The 25,386-nt window shown below is 35.1% G+C and overlaps 1 protein-coding gene across 4 annotated transcripts in view; it reads left to right on the top strand.

Moving 5' to 3' along the window:
- The window catches only part of LOC134531097 (polycomb protein Sfmbt), a 225,055-nt gene that overhangs the window by 111,555 nt on the left and 88,114 nt on the right, over positions 1-25,386 (top strand). For 3 of the 4 annotated variants that reach the window (XM_063366639.1, XM_063366637.1, XM_063366640.1), the window contains exons 9-10: positions 2,395-2,516; positions 24,891-25,153. In XM_063366639.1, the coding sequence (XP_063222709.1) occupies positions 2,395-2,516; positions 24,891-25,153 (385 nt within the window). The remainder of the gene's footprint in view (positions 1-2,394; positions 2,517-24,890; positions 25,154-25,386) is intronic. The other variant, XM_063366638.1, reaches the window with a different exon arrangement.

Raw genomic sequence — 25,386 nt, 5'->3', positions numbered from 1 at the left:
TATTGGTCTACTGTTCCTTCTCGCAGCATGCCATGGTTTCGAAAAATGTTTTCTCGCAATAGATTTCAACTACTTCTAAAATTTTTCCACCTATCGGATAACAAAAACCTTGGTCTACCAGGCGAATCAAACTATGATCCAGAAGGAAAATTCAAGCCAATTATTGACCACGCAAATAATGTTTTCAAGCACCACTTCACTCCATACCAAATGCTGAGCATTGATGAAAGTTTGGTCGGAACAAAGAGCCATACTTCATTACTTCAATACCTTCCCAACAAACACCACCATAGATGGGGAATAAAATTTTGGATGCTATGTGATAGTACTGTCAATTACTGCATGGGATTTTATGTATACCGTGGTGCTAAAGATCAATTAGATAAGACTAGCATAAAACTATATGGTCTTGGGTACACTGTGATAATGAAGCTATTATCAGGTGTGAATTTACTACGAAAAGGTTATCACATTTTTGTTGATAATTTTTTTACAAGTGTACCAGTTGCACAGAAACTCTATTCTGAAGGGACTTACCTTACTGGCACTGTTAGGTGGAACAGGAAGCATCTACCAGCCGAATTACACAGGCAAAATAAATTTCAGGTTGGGGAGAAAAGGTATTTCAAAAGTAATGAACTGCTGTTATTGGCATATCGCGAAAAGAAATCTCAAACAAAACCAGTAATTTTACTATCAACAAATGCAAAAACAGAAGATGTTCAGTGTACTAAAAAACGGCACGGACTAGAGAGAGTGCGTGAAAAACCAGAAATCATTCACAAATACAATAAATACATGGGTGGTATAGACACAAGTGATATGATGCTGTATTGTTATCTCGACGAAAGAAGGTCATTGAAATACTGGAAAAAAGTATGTTTCAATATATTTGGCCGTATGGTACTCAACAGTTATATTTTGTACAAAATGAATACAGATGGTAACATTCTGACAAGATATGAGTTCGTCTCTGCTGTAGTGGACAGTCTCGGAAAAGAGTGGCTAGAACAGCAACACCAACAAACAGGTGACACTAACGAAAGTGTGGCGTCATCAGGAATTCTGAAACTGCCATTGAAGAAAGAAAAAGAATGTTGTGTTTGCAGTGTATCGAGTAAACGTCAGGGAGGAAAAAGAAAGCGTTCAAGGACAGTTTGTGCAAAATGCCATAAAGGATTGCATGGTGTTTGTTTTAGTAAACACAGCTGCTAGGACCAGTGAATATGTATTTGACTATAGTTGTGATGGATTTATCGTTGTTGTTATCATGAACTACCAATTAATTTTATATTTTTAATTGAAAAAAATGTGATAATGCAAAATGCTGATCAAACCAAGACAATATTTTTCTTCTAAAATTTGAAAGTCAGTTTCACCTAAATTTGTATAAAGACATACAATAGCAATGCATAATTTTTTAATTAAATCGTTTACTTTTTAAATACATTAATACCAGACTTATAATTATTAAAAAATTATAAGGATTCATAATACACTATATAGTTGGAGTTCCGCTAAGAAAAAAATTTAATTTGTATTGTACACAGTTAGAAAAGCAATTTTTTTTTTTTAAAAATTATTATTAGAATAAATATTGGAAAAAATTACATTACTATTATACTATCATATAGAAAAACAATTAAATATTTAAAAAAACATTCAAACCAAAGAATATTACTGTCAAAACTACTCCCTATCCACATTATAATCCATAAAAAAAATTTAATAATTATTTTTTTTTATTTAAAAAACAACAAAAATAAAATAAGATGAAAATTTTTATGTTTAAACATGAGAAGTGACAGAAGAAAACATTTATCTATAAACAGAAAAAAATTTCATAGTTATAACAGTAAAGGTTAAAAAGTTATTAAAATTAAACTCTAGAGATGCAATTTAGTTAAAAATGACCTGGCACTATTAGCACTACCATCCTAGCAGAGGCTGGCACTAAGAGGGTTAATAAGCGCTATATTTTCCTGGAACGAAAAAGGGGGTTACTTCTAGGGGCATCTGTTACAGTGTTTGTCTAGATAGTTGGGATGGATAACATGTTAAACATTTTTTTTTTACATTGCTTTAACCGTATTTTCGGTAATCTGTGAATCCTTTACCAGTCATTATCCCGGATAATCGGGAGTATACTTTATTTACACAATTTTACATCAGTAAACATAAAACATTTTTACATCTGGTAGAACATAGAAGACACCCATTTGGGCCATTTGTTATTGGGAAGTACAGTTGTGTCTGTTTACTACAGTACAATTTTTCTGTAATTGAAGATAAAATGGTGTGTAAATATATTTGTTAAGGAACAGAAATGGATAGATCTGTAAGACATAGTTGTTTTGTTTTGTACGGATGAACCGGCAGTGTGTGGTGTTGCAGCCAAGGCATGATGCTGGAGGCAATGGACAAGGACCAGATCAACCAAGTGAAGGTGGCCACTATCCACAAGATAGTCGGCAAGCGGCTGAATCTCAAGTACTGGGACCTGCCCGTCCATGCTGGTGAGTCGCTCCTGTCGTTCAGAGTGGCACAGCTGCTGGTGTTGTGCAAAGCACTATTTTCAAACTTTTTGAGGTTAAAGTGCTTTGTCAATCATTGAGTTTGTGGTTTTACTGGGCCTATCAGTTTATTACTTCAAATTTAATTGATGTTAAAAATATCAAAAATTTTCCTAGAGTAAGAATGTCAAATAAAAATTTAAGAGGGCTAGGGGAAATAATGTTTTTTTTTTTTAATAGGCCTGTGTGAATATTAGTTTTTTGTTTTGAATCAAATATGTATATGAATATCAAATAATTCGTGAATATGAATATTGAATGCAAATAGTAAGAATGAGAATTAGAATCCCACTAAGAAAATTTTTTATGTCATGTAACAACTTTATAAAATTGGACAAATATTACTAAAGTGAAAGGTTGCTTAAGTCAGCTGAAATAATTATATGGAAAATGTTTTCTTAAAATATTTAAATTATGATTTTCTTTTTCAAATTATGCAGCTAATTTAACATAACTTAACCTAACCAACCAACCTTTCATTTCAGTTCCTATTTGCCTTATTTTCCACAACCTGCTACTCTATAATATATTGATCCAAATTATTTTCACGAATCATAAAATACTATGAAATCCATTGCAATCTATTTTATGAAAAATGTAAATCTTTTTTTAATTTTGTATTCCCTAATTAGTGATTGAATAAGCTCATAATTACATATTTAAACTCTAGTTACTCAGAGTTTTCGTTGTTAACGGCAGTCAGGTAAATCGTATTTAAGTTCAGCAATGTTATAACCCAATTTTTGCTAATGTCATCTTGCATCTTAAATCATTATTTATGTTTATTTACATATATACTTTTGATTCGCAATGTGTTTTGTTATAGACATATACAGCAAGTAAGCCGCTTTTCTATCACATGGTATTAGATTGATTGTGACTATTGATTTATATGCCATTTAAACTATTATGATTACTTCTTTTAATACCCATCTCAATGGTGCGTCTGTGTTTTGTTGTGTTGTAGTCCTTGGTTGTTGACTTTTTTCTTTCTTTTTTCCCACTTAAGGTGCGTGTGATGAAAAGAATACAAATAATAATTTTTTAAGTTTGAACTGACAAATATGCAGTGTTTTGCATTGTTTACATAAATTATTCTGTTACTTTTTAGAGAGACAGTATCAGAAAAATACTTTTAATATTTGTTGCGTGTTTAAAATGTTGATCATTGTTCATGTTTTTGATTATGAAGTCCTATTAAACATCAAAAAAGGGTATTTATATAGCTTAAATGACTTATACCACCAGTGAATGTAGGTACAGAGCTGCCAATCATTACGGATTTTCCGTAATTATTACGGATTTAACACGGAATTACGGAACATCGCTGGTTTATTACGGAAACGAGGCTTTATGCTGCACGGTAAGGGGTCGTCCATTAATCACGTGATGTTTTTTTTAGCAAATTTTTTAACCCCCCTCCCCCCTAGTGATTTGTGGTGAGGTTTCAGACAAACCCTCCCCCCTCCCCCACAATAAATCACGTGTATTTTTTGGTGCAAAATATTTTTAAAAATTTCAGAATTTTATCTTTAAATATAGGTATAATCTAATTTAATTCTGGAAAATTAAGCACAGTGATAAAAATGTCCAGACCCACATTTAGGTTGCAGGTTTATTCTCACTGGCATAAAAATAATAAAGGAAAGGCTTATATGTGATTTACGCATGTATTCGGCGCCAAAATCACAGTCTTACTAGCGACTGGCAAGCCGAGCCGGGTGGTTCATGTTGCGGCGGGCGGAGATATTGTTGCCTGGCTACGGCGAGTCAAGGTCACGCATCGCTTTTCGGTTTAGTAGAAATCGGGCGGAAAAAAAAATACACGTGATATCTCTCTACACCCCCCGCCCTTGTGATATTTCGTGATTTTTTCCCGACTCCCTCCCCCCCCTTTCAAGCCTCACGTGATTAATGGACGATCCCTAACGGAAAAAAATTCAATTTCTGGCGTGCGTGTTTCGTGAACGCAGTTCGAATACATCACGTGGTTGCGCTAATAACGGAACTACTAGCATTGAATATATATAATGTATAGAAGTCGCGAGCCCAGGTTAAATTTTCTGTCCGTTTTCGCAGAAGAATTGTAGTAGGAAGCTCCGTCACAGCTGAAGTGTTTTCAGAATTTCCCCTTTTTTTTCTTTTTCTTTTTCAGACAGCACCAAGGATGAGTGACCAAAATTTCTAAAAGGGTGCGCCATCGTTGGGTGACCAGAATTACTCTATGGAGTATATTTCCTAAAATGCCAAAATCTCTGATGTAAAATGTATTATAGTTGGGCGCCTAGAAAACTCTATAAAGTACTAGTATTGTGATTGTGTATGTTGCACAACTACTAACCTCTACAGAATATTAAATAAAATATGTCTTGTTACGCTGGTAGTGAAAGTAAATTATTCTCAGGTTGTATGTACTGGTGTAGTTTGACTCTGTGTGAATATTAGAAAATAAAATGTCGTATATTTTCTTAGCAGTATGTCTCCTTCTCTTTGGTGTAAATATTCTGACCTTAAAATCAACAAATATAATGACTAAAACAATATTCTTTAACTGGTAGTGTGTTTAAAAGCATTAACTTCTTTATGACTGCTGATCTCAGTGTAATAAAAATTAATTATTCTTTCAAGATAGCCAAAGCTAAATAATTCTTTCTCTCTGGTTTAACATATACATGATATGCAAGTATGGTTATCAATCGGAAAAATAAAAGATATAATGAAAATTTAACTTTTTACTAGGGTCAAAATTATGGTTGTATGGGTGACAATACTCTTTTGCAACATATTCAAATGTAACATGAAAAGTGACAGAGTCAATGATTAGCGAGCAACATACAAACACCTTTGGGACAATTATTCATATTTAAATAGGTTTTTCATTAAACAAAATTTCAATATCAGTTATACTTAAATGTCTTTCAGAATTAATTACGTTTTACGTAATTGAATTACTGAATAATGGTTTGGTTATCAGTCAATATTTTAAATCTTATTGAAACACATTTTACCTGGCAAATTAGTCTTTTTTGTTACTACTAGCTCAGTCTCTTTCGGTAGATCAATCTATTTCAAGACTTCTGGACCTGGGGCTATTCTTTAAACATTCAAGACAATTAATGACTTTAACAGACTTTAACTTCGATCTAGTACATATTACTGCTCAATGTAAATTAACCAGGTCCAGTATGTACAAGCTACAAGTCTTTAAGTCGTTAAGTCGTATTAAGTTGGTTTTGCAAGTTTCAAATTAGGTCTTGATCGTAAACATCATGGTTTAAGATATCTTGCCTTTAGAATAGGACAGGTAACTTCTCGCTGTTCTTGTTAGTTCGTGGGATGGGGCAGACAAACCTCGTCGCGTCGTTACAAGACCAAGAGGCTGTGGAAAACCTCTCCGAACCCGTGTCTCTCCTCCGATGTTGCTGGTTAGATCTCAGTCTCTCCTCCGATGTCGCTGGTTGGGTCTCCGTCTCGATGCACCTCCTCTCGTGCTGCTGGTACTCCCGCAGGACTGGCGTCGGTCACCTGGAGTCATCTAGAAGGCTGCTGTCCTCCGGTACACCGTCTACGATGCCGTCTACAGCCGTCGAACTCCTTCCATCTCTAAGATTGATAGTCGTATCCTTTTTTCCTTCTTAATTAGTTGTTGATCTAGTTCTATTTAGGCTATTAGTCAAAACCTATCGTCGTCGTCGATTCTTTAGTAGAGCTCCGAACATCGGTAAATATCTCTTCTTCATTGCGTAGTTCCGGGCATTTCTTACAAAATCATCATTTTCACATATATTCTAGATATTCAGTCGTCGTTCCAATGTTTTACGTGATATTCTTATATTCATTTATGACTAAATCACGGAGCTCTCTCTCTCTAATCATTCTCCCATGATAGTAGAACAGAAACTAAAGTTCCAATTTGTTTTAAACAGTTAAAGTTTTCTGTATTGAACACACTCCGAAATCTCACTGGAAATTACTAAATCGTTTAAATAAAGTACATGAGCAGTCAAGCGTCCAATCACATATCCTCTTTCCTCCATCATGATCCAAAAACAATATTAAAATGTGCAAACTCATTTCTTATTCGTTGCCGTTTAACAAATTTTTGCAAAGACTTTTCATAAAATTATTACTTAGATAAAACAAGATAAAACATGAAAATATTAAAGAGTAAAACAAAATTGACCTGACCATAGAGAAACAATACTTGTAAATATAATTCATAACAGGGCTAAGACAAAGTCATAGAGGTAAGAAGTAAAAATAATAAACATAAAATTCCTTTCTATTGAGGGCTTCTCAAATACCTCTATAGAACAGTCCCCTTCAGAAATGTGACTAACGAGCTATACTCTGATATAGGTCTTAGGACCATTTCTCATCATACAAACATCTCATCTATATTCTAATTATTGGCAGAAAATTTACATTTCATATTATTGACCTTATTTAACATACTTACTTGCAAACATAGAGTATTGTCACCGATATATGTCTTCAAACGGACATATGTGTAACAGTGTATACTATTCTACAGGAGTGTAATATTTCCTCAACTGCGTTATATTATAGTGTCCTATTACTTGTTTCGTGTTAATGTCAGACAGTTCGTAACAGTTACTTCTAATAATCTTCGTGATCATATATGGTCCATCGAAGAGTAGAAATAGCTTCTTAGTGACGTACTTCCAAAATTGGCTTACTGGATTCATCTTCTTGAGTACTAAATCTCCACAGTTAAAACTCATCTTGCTGGAATCTTTCTGGTATTTTATCCGAAGATCCGCCGTGGATGTCAACTTGGCTGCGACCAACTCTTCAGTTTCCTTCTGTATCTCGACTAATTCTTTATCTTCTGCGGCCAGAGCTTCATCGTGATGTCTCGGTAGTAACGATGACGGTATTATCAATGATCTTTTTCCTGTCAACGCTTCATATGGAGTAACACTGGTAGAACTGTGTACAGTATTATTCAAAATGCATTCAATGAACGTTAATTTACTCATCCAGTTCTGCTGTGTATCGTGGCAGAATGTCCGCAGCATATTACCAAGTGTGCGCATTTGTCTCTCCACAGGATTACTCTGCGGGTGTCTCACCGAAGACATGGTGGGTACGATTTGCAGTTTTCTGAGTCCTTCTTGCCAAACTTGACTCATGAATTGTGTGGCATGATCTGAAATAATTTTCTCCGGTCGACCCACTTCCGTGATAAACTGTTTAACTTTCTGGAATACTATCTTGCTGGTGGCATTGACTATGGGATACAATTTTTTATGGAATGGTTCACCGGGTATGACCTGAATACTAGCTTTATATAATTTGTTTAACCCAGGTTTTTCGGAAAATATATTTTGAAAATTTCTTAAGACATGAAGAAGATTATTTCTACCGGTTTCATTTACCATGGTAATTCCCTTTACAGCTTCTATTAAATCGGCTCCGGTCGCCACCAAATTTATGTCACTATTAATACACGAAGTTTCCTTATGAATGATTGCAATGCATTTTTCCGAAACTTCCTAATTTTCAGTAGTTTTCGTATTTTCTGTGTCATCCATAGCAGTTACCATCCAACCTGCAAAATTCAAAATTATTTTATGGCTAGTTAGAAAGTCTACCCCGAAAATTACTGGTTTGGCCAATCCTTTTACGATTAATACATTATTGTACTTGGTGCTACCTAACCCTTCTACTTCCAATAAGGTCGGACGATTAATGATGGGACTAGCCCTTGATGTAACTCCTAGAATCTTTAAACTCGGTACTGGCATTCTCGGTAATGATATTCCGGTGCTCTCTATCATGGCTACGCAGTCTTCGCTGATGCAGGATATCTCTGCGCCGCTGTCTAATAGTACAGGCACTTTAACTCCGTTTAAAGTTAACGATATCTCCGGGCATAGCGGTTGTTTCGCTTGAACTTTGGTTTCTGTGGGCTCGCTGAGTAAAAATTCACGCTCGTTTTCTTTGAACATAATGGTGTGTATGCTTTGACAATTAGTCTTGTCATTTGCGTCGGGATCCAATTTTATACTAGCCCCGTCTAACTTACAATTAGGGACTGACGTGCGGAGCTGGTTTTCGCCATCCCTAATTAGTTTACCGCACTGTCCTTAAATCCTCTAATTTGCTCTTGTGACAAATTAGCAAATCCATTATTTGCATTCGGTGAAATCAAAAATGTGTTACTACCTCCTTGGTTTGTGTCTGGGTTTCTGCTAGATTGCATGCGCGGCCATTCCGTGTTGCTTTGCTCGTGACTTGGCGCTATAGAATATGAATTTCTTTCTCCTTGTCGCGCGTCGAGAATGGTGGTGCTAAAGCTGTTCCCTTTTGCAGACGGTACAAACGTTTGTGCATTTATGCTGTACTGACCTCCGGAATGATTATTGTAATCTGCCGATCGTTCTTTCATTGTTCGATTTTCGCCTGAATTCTCTCTGAAATTAACTGTCCCCTCCTGACGTTTATTCTCACACTGTGATTCATTTTCGCGTCTGTCTTGTCGCTTCTCATTTCTACGACGATAGTACTGTGGTTTATAAAATCCGTTACCATATCGCTGACCTCGATATCCATTGTGATACCAATTACTTCCGCAGTTTTCAACGTTCAGTGTGTGAATTTGAGGTTGTTTGTGTCCGCTGTTCTGCCCTTCATTTCGGTTACGCCAGTTATTGTATAACGGTGTCTGTTGGTTCGTGTTCTTGCGCTCGTTAGTTTCTTTGTGCGTTACCGTTTTATCGAGCTTAACGAGTCGGTCATACGTTAACAGTTGTTCCTTGAAATCTACAATATTACTGTATTGCCGTCCACTAAGTTGTAATTGATAATTGAGTGGTAATTGCGAAATTATCATGGCAATAAACTCTTCGTCTTCCATACGGCAATCAAGATAACGAGTTCTCTCGTACATATCGCTGATATGCGCCTCTAAATTTTGAAATTTACGATTTTTGAACTTTTCAGAATGCAACTGTATTCGCAAATTGCTTTGGATACGAGTATTCCAAAATTGGGATATGAAAGCTCTCTGAAACGATTCGTATGCGTGTACAGAATCTTTCGCCAACTCCCACCAATAATATGCCGTGTTTTTCAAGTAGTGGCTAACGCATTTCAATTTTTCTGTGTCTGTTAACTTAAATGTGTGGCAATATTCTCCAAACTGATTTAAGAATCTTCGAGGGTTTTCATTACTTTTCCCTGAATATGTTGGAACGTCATCCAACCATTTCTTAGAAGGGTGGTGTAGTGTAAGTACCGGATCTGCTGACATAATTGTAGTACCAATATTCGCGGGATTTCGCTTGGCTTCTATCGTTATCGATTTGTTTACCGGCGTGTCTTCCTTGTCGGTATTACATTCGCTCGTGTGGTGAGTCGTTAGTTGGGGCGAGAATGTTGCGATGTGCCTGGATTCTTTTTCTATTTCCCCTATTTTCGCCTCTACCATATCTAACCTTCCTGTTAGACGCTCGCTTAAGTGTACTACTTTATCGTCAGTGCGTTTACTGAATATTTCTACACCTTCAATACGAGTGTGTACACTGGAAAACTTCTGTTGCATCTCGTGCTGTGTTTCAGTTAAGTCATGCCTGATTTCTGCTGTTTCATCTGCAATCCTGCCTAAAGTGTTATTTAGGACTTGCACTAAATTGTCTAGTCTTTCGGCGTTTTCTCGCTCCTTTTGTTCCCTTTCTAACTTCTCCTCCTGTTCTATTCGCTCCCGTTCCTGTTCTTTACGTTCCCGTTCTAGTTTCTCCTCCTTTTCTTTATGTTCCCTTTCTAGTTTCTCCTTATTCATGAACTGGAACAGTGCCTCTAGGGTGACAGTTGGTTTCGGCGGCGAATGACTCAACTCCATTTCCTGCTGTGACTTCATACCAGTAGTCTCGATGTGCTGTTCTGGTACTACTTCTCTAGGTTCTCGTTCAGGACTAGAGTCAGAAGTGTCATTGCTACCTCTCAAAAAATATGACTTCCTGCCTGTGTCTGTCATCTTGACAAAATAAAATTACTGTCTGTATTTTTCAAAGTGTCTTGAGTTGTTCAAAAAAAACCATAAAATAGTCCCTAACGTTTGCTTACACGTTGTGCGCCAAAATTCTGAAGTGTTTTCAGAATTTCCCCTTTTTTTTTTCTTTTTCAGACAGCACCAAGGATGAGTGACCAAAATTTCTAAAAGGGTGCACCACCGTTGGGTGACCAGAATTACTCTATGGAGTATATTTCCTAAAATGCCAAAATCTCTGATGTAAAATGTATTATAGTTGGGCGCCTAGAAAACTCTATAAAGTACTAGTATTGTGATTGTGTATGTAGCACAACTACTAACCTCTACAGAATCTATATATATAAAAATTTAGCTTCCGTATGTATTTGGCCGCAAAACTCGGAAAGTATACGATGGTTTGGATTAAAATTTTTACAGAACATTGCATCTTAACAGAAGAGTGTTTATATGAAATAAAAGTTTGGGAAAATCCACCGGAAAAGTCGGAAAAAAAAGTTTCTATAACTAAATATCATGGTCACCCAACTTAGTTGTGACCACGCTCGACGATGCTGTACCATATTGTCGAAGTTCAAGCACATCAGGCTACTCGACCATTGTGCCTTGACGACTATAATTTACACAAATATGTATATATATATATATATATTTCAAGAAAGAATAAAAAACTTTATTTAATTTGAAAGTATATTCTTTCGACTCTATTGATAAAAATACGTTTAAATTAAAAATATTCAAATTTTTGGAGCACAGTAAAAAAAATGCATTTAACCACGAATATGCGAGTTAAACTTCAGAACGATCCAACAGCAGTCATATTTTCAAGACAATTAATTGAAGTTGGTAACGGCACTGTACCTACAAATCCAGAAACAGGAAAAATCAGCTTATCATCTGATTTATGCAACATCGTAGATTCAAAAGAGGAATTAGTAGACAAGGTATTCCAAAACATCGAAACAAAATTCAAAAATCATGCATGGTTGAGCGAAAGAGCCATTCTAGCGGCTAAAAATGTTGACGTACACAATATGAACAATAGTATTATAAACAGAATCGAAGGTGAAACAATGACATACAAATCTATTGATTCAGTAGTGCACCAAAATGAAGCAGTGAACTTTCCAACGGAATTTCTCAATTCACTCGATGTTCCAGGATTACCACCACATATTTTGAATTTGAAAATTGGTGTGCCAATTATATTGCTTCGAAATATCTGTCAGCCTAAATTATGTAATGGTACACGATTAGTAGTTAAAAAATTAATGGATAATCTTATTGAAGCAACAATTTTGATTGGACTTCATAAAGGTGAAGACGTATTACTTCCACGAATGCCACTTATTCCGACAGATATGGCGTTCGAGTTCAAACGACTTCAATTTCCAATACGCCTTGCGTTCGCTATGACCATCAATAAAGCTCAAGGACAATCTTTGCAAGTGTGCGGTTTGAATTTAGAAAATGAATGCTTCTCTCATGGACAGTTATATGTCGGGTGCTCCAGAGTCGGTAAACCATCTGATCTATATGTTTATGCAAAAAATGGGAAAACAAGGAATGTAGTCCTTCCATTAGCTTTACAATAAAAATATTTAAGCTAAACACATTTTTATTTCTTCTATTACATTCCACAGCCATGCACAGTAAAATATTAAATTAAACAATGAATTAATATTAAACTGTGCCACAGCAAAGCGTGGCCGGGTTTAGCTAGTATTAAATAAAATATGTCTTGTTACGCTGGTAGTGAAAGTAAATTATTCTCAGGTTGTATTTACTGGTGTAGTTTGACTCTGTGTGAATATCAGAAAATAAAATGTCGTATATTTTCTTAGCAGTATGTCTCCTTCTCTTTGGTGTAAATATTCTGACCTTAAAATCAACAAATATAATGACTAAAACAATATATTTAACTGGTAGTGTGTTTAAAAGCATTAACTTCTTTATGACTGCTGATCTCAGTGTAATAAAAATTAATTATTCTTTCAAGATAGCCAAAGCTAAATAATTCTTTCTCTCTGGTTTAACGTATACATGATATGCAAGTATGGTTATCAATCGGAAAAATAAAAGATATAATGAAAATTTAACTTTTTACTAGGGTCAAAATTATGGTTGTATGGGTGACAATACTCTTTTGCAACATATTCAAATGTAACATGAAAAGTGACAGAGTCAATGATTAGCGAGCAAAATACAAACACCTTTGGGACAATTATTCATATTTAAATAGGTTTTTCATTAAACAAAATTTCAATATCAGTTATACTTAAATGTCTTTCAGAATTAATTACGTTTTACGTAATTGAATTACTGAATAATGGTTTGGTTATCAGTCAATATTTTAAATCTTATTGAAACACATTTTACCTGGCAAATTAGTCTTTTTTGTTACTACTAGCTCAGTCTCTTTCGGTAGATCAATCTATCTCAAGACTTCTGGATCTGGGGCTATTCTTTAAACATTCAAGACAATTAATGACTTTAACAGACTTTAACTTCGATCTAGTACATATTACTGCTCAATGTAAATTAACCAGGTCCAGTATGTACAAGCTACAAGTCTTTAAGTCGTTAAGTCGTATTAAGTTGGTTTTGCAAGTTTCAAATTAGGTCTTAATCGTAAACATCATGGTTTAAGATATCTTGCCTTTAGAATAGGACAGGTAACTTCTCGCTGTTCTTGTTAGTTCGGGGATGGGGCAGACAAACCTCGTCGCGTCGTTACAAGACCAAGAGGCTGTGGAAAACCTCTCCGAACCCGTGTCTCTCCTCCGATGTTGCTGGTTAGATCTCAGTCTCTCCTCCGATGTCGCTGGTTGGGTCTCGTCACGATGCACCTCCTCTCGTGCTGCTGGTACTCCCGCAGGACTGGCGTCGGTCACCTGGAGTCGTCTAGAAGGCTGCTGTCCTCCGGTACACCGTCTACGATGCCGTCTACAGCCGTCGAACTCCTTCCATCTCTAAGATTGATAGTCGTATCCTTTTTTCCTTCTTAATTAGTCGTTGATCTAGTTCTATTTAGGCTATTAGTCAAAACCTATCGTCGTCGTCGATTCTTTAGTAGAGCTCCGAACATCGGTAAATATCTCTTCTTCATTGCGTAGTTCCGGGCATTTCTTACAAAATCATCATTTTCACATATATTCTAGATATTCAGTCGTCGTTCCAATGTTTTACGTGATATTCTTATATTCATTTATGACTAAATCACAGAGCTCTCTCTCTCTAATCATTCTCCCATGATAGTAGAACAGAAACTAAAGTTCCAATTTGTTTTAAACAGTTAAAGTTTTCTGTATTGAACACACTCCGAAATCTCACTGGAAATTACTAAATCGTTTAAATAAAGTACATGAGCAGTCAAGCGTCCAATCACATATCCTCTTTCCTCCGTCATGATCCAAAAACAATATTAAAATGTGCAAACTCATTTCTTATTCGTCGCCGTTTAACAAATTTTTGCAAAGACATTTCATAAAATTATTACTTAGATAAAACAAGATAAAACATGAAAATATTAAAGAGTAAAACAAAATTGACCTGACCATAGAGAAACAATACTTGTAAATATAATTCATAACAGGGCTAAGACAAAGTCATAGAGGTAAGAAGTAAAAATAATAAACATAAAATTCCTTTCTATTGAGGGCTTCTCAAATACCTCTATACAGCGATCGCTTCAATCGCTGGGTATCGACAGCGCACGCCCCTAGTGGTCTTAGGGCGTACTAGGTTAACCAGCCAGTCATGCCACCTCCCTTCACCCTCCCATGTACGGGAAGATGGTATCAGCACCGCTCGGCGACCTTGACGATAAGTATTCCTTACCACTGCCTTTGAGAGCCACGAAACCCCGGGAGAAGACAGTTACTGACAGTTACTGGAATGGATTATGGAGGCATTGTGTACCCTAGAATGACCCTAGTAACGTGAAAATTAGCTCCTAATATAACTTTGTATCAAGCCTAGTCAGTGTTGAGGTTAAAATATGATTTAATTTAAAAGTAAAATACCTAATTATTTTAACTTAATTTTGCATTGATAATTTTATAATGTCAAACATTCTGAAGGATAAAAATGTGCGTACACGGCTTGTCAGAATACGAGGATCAGTTCACGAGGCACATCAATGTTCCGATGTTCCGCTTTCCAGTTAAAAATAATTACAGGGAAGTTGTGAATTATAACTTGCCAATTTTGTTTTACATTATTTATCAGTTATATACTGTGTAAAAAAAAGTTGATGCGAGTATGCGAGGAAAGTCCTAATTATTTAGTATGAATTAGTAAAGAATTCTTTTCCTTTATATTTAAAATATCCACGTTTTAATTACTTAAAAAAACTAATTAGATTACAACAACCACATATATTTAATTTCATAATTTTGACTAAAACCGAGTGAACGCTAGTTAATTTTCGATGTTAATTTAAATAAACTCAAAGTTTTAGCCAAGTATTACCCACGTCATCTTTTACACATAAAATACATTTGTTTGGCAAGCGTTTCAACAAAATTTTAAGATCGATTGCAAAATATGTTTAAGAAATAACTAAACAATTAATTATTTGTGAGTAGATAGACTGCAGCTGCATTAGTATTTTTTTTGTTTATTACTTTATAATATTAAGATGTTAGTAGCTTAATGATCGCTGTCAAAAAACGTCATGTGAAAAATTTTGTGTTTATTTACCAGAGAACATACTTTGTAAGTGGATTAGTGTAAGAAAAACATAAGTTCGAACTTTTGTTTTATACAAAAATAAAAAAAAAACCGTGGTAAAAATTGGTCCACACAACCACCTCACTACTTTTTTTAATTAGATAAAACTGTTTGAAATGCATTAAATTCTACCGTTATTACCTAAGTTATGAACAATTTAAATTCCAAAATACTTTATTATGTATCCAGAAACAAAATTAACCTGGAAGACACTTATATTGATATTCTAAAAATTAGGTACTCATTTAAACACGAGGTGTTATAGACTTCTAGCCCAGCCAAAGTATATTATGTGCTCAAATTCAATCCGATGTTTATGATTTTGTGTTTCAATTGTTCAGTGGTCTGCACGGAATGTCACATCAACAGTCATGATAACTAGGAAATTATAATGTAATTGAAATATTTTGGGCAAATAGATGAATCAGTACCACTTGACGGCTATATGACTGTGTAGTAAGAAACCACCATTAAGAACAAAGTCAGCGTTTTCCAAGTCCAAATTCTCCCTTGTCACCTAAAACATGTACAGGGTTGCTTTCTTGGTTTTGCGTATCCCATCTTCGTCAAAGAGAGCTAGATGAAATGGAGCCAACTCATACTGCATATACATGATCAAGTGATCCAATTTTTCTTCACGTATCGTTATCCTCTGGAAAACTAACAAATGATGAATGAGCTATTACAATTGAAAGTAATAGTGTAGCTTATATTTGCCAGAGGGAGAGCTTGATCTTTTCGTGACAATGGTTGATTAGAATTTTTTCCATCATTACTCTGTATTGATTGTTTGCCAATTACTATAGCATTGAAAAAGGTAACTGTGGCATCCCCCTACTAGTCCAGTTGCTATAGACATGATTTGTTGTGATCCAGGAAATGGTGGGTGATTATTTAGCTAAGCAGAGATCTTATATTAATCTGTGGCATCCATACTTCTTCGAGATTGTCAGAAATCAAGTTCAAAGATATAAAATGAGTACCGCATAACTCTTCAATGATGAGCAGATGCAGTTGCAGTCATCCCCAAGGTCCACTTGCTGAAGAACTTATCAGTGAATCCTCGTCCTCGTGTGAGGCTTCCAACAATTTTCATGTTACACATTTAAGTCGGTTCTTTGGTCTGTCTGACCAAACACTATCAGTTCTTTTCTTTGAGAAGTAACCCTGATATGCAAAAATGTTGAATTCTGGGATTATCATAGACTCTAGCTTGAACATGTCTTGTAAAGTCAAGTGACAGCATTTGGCATACGAGAGGAACGGTTCACAAATATATAGGTCAGTTGCTATAGGAAAAAGGTTTGAGATAAAATTAAAAAACTCATTTTTTAAGTGAAACTATCTCAAACAATATTGGAGATATGAAAAAAGTGAAAATAATCTTTTCTAGGATTTTTAATGCTCTTTAATTTTTTATGAAAACGTTTTCTTTTAAGGTTAATCATTTACGAGATATTTCTTTCAAAATCAAAAACAAATGCCTTTTTTTTAATAATCCTTTCTAGTTTCTGACTACCTCACTTCCTATTCATCAGGACTTTTGATTTTAATTCCCCTGGACACTACTAAATGCGTGTAAAGTGTAACAAAAACATCGGATTTAATTCAACTACGAGCGAAATTTTAGCATATTTTGACTGGGCTATTCCTTCATTAGAACTATTGCTAGTTTGAAAGCTTTCAACAAACGTTTCTGACAAATAATCTCAGTCCTGACATATGACAGTTGATTATTCTTCTGCGTTTTACACGATCATATTTTTACATATTTCACAGATGATGAAACAAACACGTAGGTACATTTTCTAACGAGCCATTGATTTATAAACCTCCCTCTATACGTGCCAGTGATTGCATGTGTGTAAGTCATTTGCTAAAGCTCGACAATGAAATATTTTACATTAGTTAATGTTTTAAAAAAATAATGAGATTATTTTACTAAATGTATAAAACGTATACGTAACGTATACCTATGGACAATAACATAATAGTTTTGTTAAATGTCATTAGATGGCATTGTGCATGTTTTGTATTGTTAAGAATGTACGGAAGTAAAAGTTACAAAATTTTTTTACGCAATGAAAGAGTTTTATATACTGATATTTCAAATGAAATTTTGTTCTGTTTTATTTTTGTTTTGTTTTCAAGTTGTAAAGTGATATTTAAATTTATTGTGCATATACATATAATATAAGGTAAATACAGCTGTGGTACATGGGAACTTGCACAGTTACAATTTCGCTCAAAATTACTGTGCCCCATTTAGCCACAGTCTGTTTCACTTAAGGTGGCTTTAAATTACATTTATTGCGACGGCTTAAGTCTTTGGCCGCTGAATATTTTACTGTAAAATAAACAAAAATTATTAATACATGATTAACTAGTCTTGCACTACATGAATACTGTATGTGTTAGTTTTATTTATTGCTTCACATTGTCTTAATGCTTCACATAATTCATATGTCAAAGTCTCAAATTTCATTGTACGACCTGTCAAAAATGTCACCTACTATGATAGGATGATTATGTGGCTTTTTTTACTTTGAAAGTTTTTGTGCATGTAAATAAACTCTTCAAATAACTCTAGAATACAGAGAACTGTTTTTCGCAAGAGTTTTATACACCAACTTAACTCAAAGTTACTGGGCCCTAATTATTTGGAAATTATAAGTACGTATAATCATTTGTTTGTGGTATTTTTATTTTACTTTACCATCACCCGGGGTTTTGTGGTCGCAACCCGGGGAGAACCTAGTGTGTAGTGAGTTGTTTCTATGCCGAATTTACCAGGTGGGCGCCAGGCTAGCCCGTGTGTCTAGCCGTTGTTGAAGACACGGGGTGGTAGAGCAGGGTGTGGTTCGTTAGCCCCAGGGTGTTAATTAGGTCCGTAGGCTGTGAGTTGGTTTGCAATGCGGAGGGTTGGTTGAGGTGATTACTGGTTTGAGTGAAATAATTGACGGCAAGATCCAATTGGTGGATTTTATTACGCTCTGTGCGTGTTACTTAATTTTGCGATGCCGCAAACACTGCTTACAAAGTACACAATTATATTCAACACGTTGCACTAACACTTTACATTGACACCTTAATTAAAATAAAGTACAAGGCAGAGTACCTACTCTGCTTACGCTAATTGTCCACGTTCCCTAGCGGCAGTTATATGTTGTGTCTCGGCTGGAGTCGGCCAGCCCCGTAAATTATAATTAAATTGACACTTCAGATGTTCGCTAATTACTAAAGTTTGTGACCGGCAGGCATTTGCGCGGTTGTATTAGCAAAAGTAGCTTTATTTGACTTCAGTTTCTTAATGACCCACCTAATCAAACTCTCTGTAATCGGTGGCACATGTATGTTAATAACATTATTATAATTATCTCTAGCTGAAATTTTTAAGTCATCTGTTAGAGTAAAATTTCCTGAAGATTTTTAATATGTCTTAGCAAAATGTTTACTAGATAGTTTATAAATATATAACTTATTTATGCCAATGTTTCTTTACGATGCATCGAAAACATCGATGTTTTTGTTTGATACATCGGAAAACGTCGATGCCACATTACAATGTATCACATCGAAAAAAACATCGATGTATTTTCAGCATGCACATCCCTACGAAAGAGACTGTCATAACCTAAAAATCCGCGAGTACTCTTTTCACTTTTCGTAGTAGTACTGCATCTTTAAGATCGTATTATTTCTGAGCAACATGTGCCAACCGTACATATCAAAATTTAACATCCTTTTTTTTTCAATAAGGTTCTTTAATTTTAAAATGTCATAAATAAATACATTACCATCACGGTAAATATACATCTCGGTTGTTACGCTAACTAGTATAGTGCAAATGTGGTAGCTATCATGCTTCTGTAGTAATTATTTATTTATTTATTTATTTATTATGGCCTTCTATACAACCCAAGCAGATGGGAAGAAGTTGTCAATTTGCAGAACCACATTTCACATACATATATCATTAGAGAACCGCAATAAAATACTACATAAGTATTACATATGAAAACAAATACATATTTAAACAAATTCAAACAGATAGAAGTTGTCAGTTTAAAAGCACAATATATATAACAAACATCATTAAAATTATGGTATCTACAAAGAATCTTTAGTTATTTTTATGGTAATTATACTAATTATCTAAAGATAACTATTGGGTTTGTACTGTAGTTATGGTACATCGTCCATATTTTTTTGTAAGTTGTTGTTCATTTGTCTTTTCTTCATATTTACGTGCACTATTACAATTTAAGACAAGAACTTTCAGAAAAATTATAAACGGGACTTTATATCACACATTTAATGGCATAAATGATGAGACCCCGGACAATTTCAACGCTTTATACGGAAAAACCTACCATGCGGGACCTCGTAAGCGAGTTTTACTGTATTTTTTTCCGTAAATAGTAAAACACTGTCACAATGCTTTCCGGCCAAATTTGGACTCGAAGCATTTCAAATCCATTAAAATTAATCGGGGCGAGTTCGGGTATTCATGGAACCGAACCGAAATCGAAAATTTCGGGTACCCGCACACCCCTACCTAATAGTAAAGGTTACTTGGTTGTATCCCTGTTTCAAGATGAACCCTTTTCAGGATGGAAAACATGAAGAAATTTTGAATTCAGTTAAAGAAACAATTATTTGTGAAATGAAGATGCTCAAGGAAGCTAGTGTAATCCCTTAGAAAGTAGCTTCATCTTTTACAAGTGATGTTCAAATGGGAATTACTCACTGTTTTTTGGCCAGATACAGGCACTTGCTTGCTTCTAGTAGCTCAGGACCTCAGTTATCGACTAGTGCTGAAGATGAAATGAAGCTCTATTTGCATGAACCAACTTTGAACCTTGAGACTGATCCGAAGGCAATTGGTCAATACTGGCATGACTCTGAGCATAATAGACTCAAACAACTTGCCCTTAAGTACCTCTATTCCTTCAACCAGTGTCTAGTGAGCGTACCTTCAGCACTGCAGGTGCCATTTGCAATATGAAGAGGAACAGACTAGAACCTGAAAGGGTCAAGATGTTGGTTTTTTGTCACAAGAATTTGATGTAGACAATAAGTCTGATAGACAATGTCATTTAAATTCTTTGATTGTTCACCATCATTTTATTTTTTCCATTATTGTAATATATTTTTATTTTATTCCTATGTTTTAAAGGATGGTGTATGTAAATTTCTTGAGGTAATTGCTAGATTTATATAGTAAATTTGTAGTTTTATTATGCGTTCTCTATATTATTTAGAATTATTTTTCACTTATACATATTACATTTTTAGTAGGTTGGTTTGTTTGCTGTAGCTTTGAAAACTATACTAAACCTTTTAATTTGCTTTGATAGCCTATTTAAAGACTGAAAAATTATGCCAATGCATTTCTTTGTAAGCGTACAATAAAAACATTGAGGACAGAATAATACAAACAAATTATTTTCCGTGTTATAAACAGTAAATTGTTGAAGATGTAGTCTGGATACAGGCTTTTTAGTGTTTTTTTTTGTAACTGAAACAGTAAATAGTTTATGTTACTTGAAATATCTCATTAAAAATGTGTAAATAATACTTACTTTATATTTTAAGTGATAACCGAGAACCGATTTTTAAGAACTTGAACCAAACCGAGAACCGGGGAAAAACAGGGACCCATCATTAGTTTTCATGTTATCTGTCATAAACATTAATTTTTCCCATCCACTTTTGGCAATGGGTAATGATAGAGCTAATACATAAAGGCCTTCCTACATGTGTCTACTATCAATTAAAAATAAAATTGTAGAGGCCAACACTGTACAGGTTGCATCATGGTCTCTGAGGCCTCCAATGTGTGGTTTTCATGGTAACTTAAAAGATAATTCATAATTTTGAGTAATTACTGAAGTCCATAATAAACATTTAAAATTTGATGCAATGCTTTTGCTAAACAACAAATATTTGTGGTAATAGAATCCTCACAAATGGCCAACTTTATGAGATAGCTGAACAAAAAATAACACACAACCTAAGTATGTATGTCATTTGAGTGATGTTTTTTTATTTTATTTAGCAACTGATCTATACTACTTCCCTTTTAAGAAGTTTTCCTGTTAATAAGTTTTTATTATCCAGTCTCTTGTAAATGTCGTAACAGGGTTTTACTGTATTAAAGAAATTATGCAAGTATAAACATACATTTTATTATTAAACATGCTTGTCTACTGCATAGACATATAATTTCTACTTAGTTTGAATTTTTATTCCACAACATGGAATCTTTTTTGAATGTCTAGAATTTTTTTTTCTTTGAAAACCAGTTGCCAAGAAATAGTTTGTAATACTAGAAGAAAGATGTAACTCTGTGGAAGACATGGCTATGGTTATTTTTGCATATATGAAATATGTTTATTGAGATAATACTGAGTATTTCTTAAGAAAATTGGTGCACAATTTTATATTATTGATGTTTCATTTAAGCATAATCTTTTTAAATTATGGAAAAGATAATTGAATATTCAATAATTTGACTCTTAATTTGGTTTTATTATATTTATTAATGGGCTAAGTTAATACTGGAAAGCTATTCAGTGAACAGTTTACAAATAACTTTAACTATTAGAGGTACTAGGACAACACAAAACATAAATGCCCGGGTAAGAATATGAACCCAGTATTACTACAAAAACTGTTTGTAGTGATTCAGTTGTTTTCATGTAAATGTCAGGGTGTCTACTGACCCTGGAAAACCTGGAAAACCTGGAAATATCAGGGAATTTTGTAATCAGGGAAAAATCAGGGAATTTTTTTAAAAATCAGGGAATTTTTGTTTGGTAGGTTGTAGTTGGCAATGCGTTTTTTGTTTATTGATCAGCTTGCATTGACGTGGCATCATGTGTATCCCCTCCCATTTTTATTTTTGAATGGAAAATAACGAACAGTTCCTACGTCCAAATTCTTTTATTTACCATCGGATGAAGTGGCATCAAATCACGTGATACAAACTGGTTCAAGATGGTCTGTTATCCTGCTGACGTGACGTGCTGCAGCATGTGCTTCCCACGTTCAGATTATACCGACAGGTGCATTTAATTTTAAGTATCTATGGATGCCCTCAACGTAAACTGGACATTTTTGTTAGCGTTGAAAATACATATCACAGACACTTTTTGGTGAAGATTCGCCATCGTTGCTAGAAATTGGTAGCTGTGGGCTTCATACGGTCCATGGTGCTTTCAAAACTGGAATTTCTGTTACACAATGGGACGTTTTTAGTTTTTTGAGGCACAGTTACTATTTGTTTAAGCACATATCTGCAAGGAGGGCACATTACATTAGAATAACTGGATCAGAGCTTTTTCCCAAGAAATTTTGTGCAATCAGATGGAATACTGCAGTTGCTGAGCGTGCCATGAAAACGTTACCCCACCTAAAGAAATTTGTTAGTGAAGTTTCTATTTCATCTCTCTCTTTCAGTGTAGTGAAATGTGCTCTTGAAGATAATCTTCTAAAAGTAAAATTGACATTCTTCCATTTTTTGGCATCAGAGCTGGAATTGTTTCTCACAACGTTCCAAAGTGAAGCACCCATGGCACCCTTTCTCTACGATTCACTGGTTTTATTAGCTTTGGCAGGAAAATTTTGAAACCAGAAGTACTGAAGAGCTTTAGGGAGAAACTCAATGTATCTCGATTGGATGTAGATAACCAGGAAAATCTATTGACTGCTAACAATATCAAGTTGGGTTATGCAGTACGCCATGCCATCAAGAAAGAGAAAGTACCAGAAAAGTCTGTCCTGTTACAGAAAAATCATAGGACTTGACTAAAGATTATGGTAAAAAAACTTCAAGACAAAAGTCCCCTGAAGTACAATCTTACCAAGGGAATTTCCTGCTTATGTCCGTCTGTGGCTTTAAATTCGGGTGTGAGGAAACAGCGTGTGAAGTACAGTTTAGAATGTTGTCTTCAAAACAGGTGGCTATCAGGACAAGAAGCTGATAACATTGAGTGATCATATCAGTTGATATGTTCCTTGCAAGATTCTGCAGCACTGTTCTCGTATTTTTCTCGAGAAGACGGGCGCCTTGATCACTTGTGGATGCTCATTCTTAAGGCATATACAGTAGCTTCCAAAACAGGCCTTCTAAAGTTTGTGAGGATGGTGTTGGTACTTTCCCATGGAAATGCATCATTGGAAAGAGGATTTTCAGTGAATTCTAATCAGCTGACTGAAAACTTGCAGGAAGAAATACTGATCGCACAAAGACAGATGTATGACTTTGTTCAACGTTCTGGAGGTGTAGAGCAGTATGTACGAAATGCTAGTTGTAGGCGTAAGGAAGCCCTGCAAACAAAACAAAAAGATAAGGAAGCTACAGACAAGAAGAAGGCAGAAAAAAGAAGAGTTGAAGAGGAGATCAAGTCATTGCAGTTGAAGAAGGCTCGAATGTTGGATTTGGCTCGTTCTGAAGTAAGTGCAATAGACGCAAAAGTTGAGTCACTGCGAAATTGATGGGAGCTTCCTTTTACTAATTTTTTTTGCAAAAGGAAGTGTGTGAAATATTTGTAGCAGCATGTTTTATTTGCCATCAATTGAGTCACTTTGGTTACGTTTTTGAAGAAGGTAATTTTTTTACTAATTTAAGTAAGTTGAAATACTTTGAAACTCGCCAATGTAATATTAAGCAATTTTTTTCAGTTTCTTGGAATGTCGTAATTGTGTTAAAGAAAACCTGGAAAAATTCAGTTTTAGACCTGGAAAACCTGGAAAAATCAGGGAATTTAATTTACTAGATCTGGTAGACACCCTGAAATGTACAAAATTACAAATATCTGTTAAATCTACATGAATATTTCTGTTCCATTTACATAAAAGATTACATTTTATAAGGTACAGCAGGAATGCAAGTAGCGATTAACATGTTTTGCTCTGTATAATAGGTTTATCGTTCATTTTAATAATCAAGATGTAAACAGACAATTTCATATTAAGCAGTACACCACATATTTATTCAGATGGCTGAAATAATACAAGAAATTATTAAAACGTTAGCATACTTATTAATAAACCTACACGTAGACCATTATTCAAGGAGCATGTGTGATTTAATGCTCATTGAACAAGTGAAATATTTATTGAGTTTTGAGGAAACTGCTCTCTTGTGAAGTACAAAGAAGTCAACTTTCGAGCAGGCTTCGCTAAAGTTCTAGAGTCATCCTAACTGTGATTTTGCGAAACCTGGAAAAAATGAAATCAGTTTGATTATATTTTGATTTTCACTTGGGTCTTCTGGAATGTAGGTTCATTGTCTGTTCACTGCACCACTTGCTCATTCATAAAAATAGTATTAGCTTGGGTTGTACCCCATAATTTAATTCTATCATATTTGGTCAGTTTATAAACATTAAAGGTGGCTTTTTTTTTGGTTTGGTTTTGTTTTATTTGAGCTTTGTGAAAAGTTAAAAAAATTTAAGTAGTACAAATTGTTAGGAAGTCTTACATAATTCTGTTGCCTTGATAAATCATTCTAAAAACTGGAGTCCCACAATCCATGTGTGTGTGTGCGTGTGTGGTACCAGCAGGCTTCTGGTGCCACGAGGACTCGTGCCTCATTCACCCCGTGGGCTGGGCCCTGCGCGTGGGGCACGAGATCAGCGCCCCCCCGGAGTACTTGGAGCGCTGTGCAGGGGGAAAGTCCCCCAGCGAGGCGGCCCCCAAAGAGCTCTTCAGGGTGCCGCCGAACCACCACACTCCGCCGAGTGTCGACTTCAAGGAAGGCATGATGCTGGAGACCATGGACCCCCTCAACCCTTCTTCTATCTGCGTGGCGACCGTGAAGAAGGTGATGATGACCCTCTATACCTTTCCTGATTTTTAAACTTACCATTTTTTTTTTAGGGGGTTGACAACTGTAATTTTCTACTGAATTTTATTTTTTTGAGGTTCAGTAGTTTAGTAATAGTTTTGATAGCATAATTGGTTCAACATTAATTTCAAAATCCATGGGATAGTTCTTATAATATTAAAAAATGGCAACTGGACACTGAACGGCCCCTATGGTATTCTTCGAAATCG

The sequence above is a fragment of the Bacillus rossius genome, chromosome 3 (assembly GCF_032445375.1).
Source record: "Bacillus rossius redtenbacheri isolate Brsri chromosome 3, Brsri_v3, whole genome shotgun sequence".
NCBI classification, from domain to species: Eukaryota; Metazoa; Arthropoda; class Insecta; order Phasmatodea; family Bacillidae; genus Bacillus; species Bacillus rossius.
The sequence above is the reverse complement of the archived record's forward strand: the minus strand, read 5'-3'. Positions and strand labels throughout refer to the sequence as shown.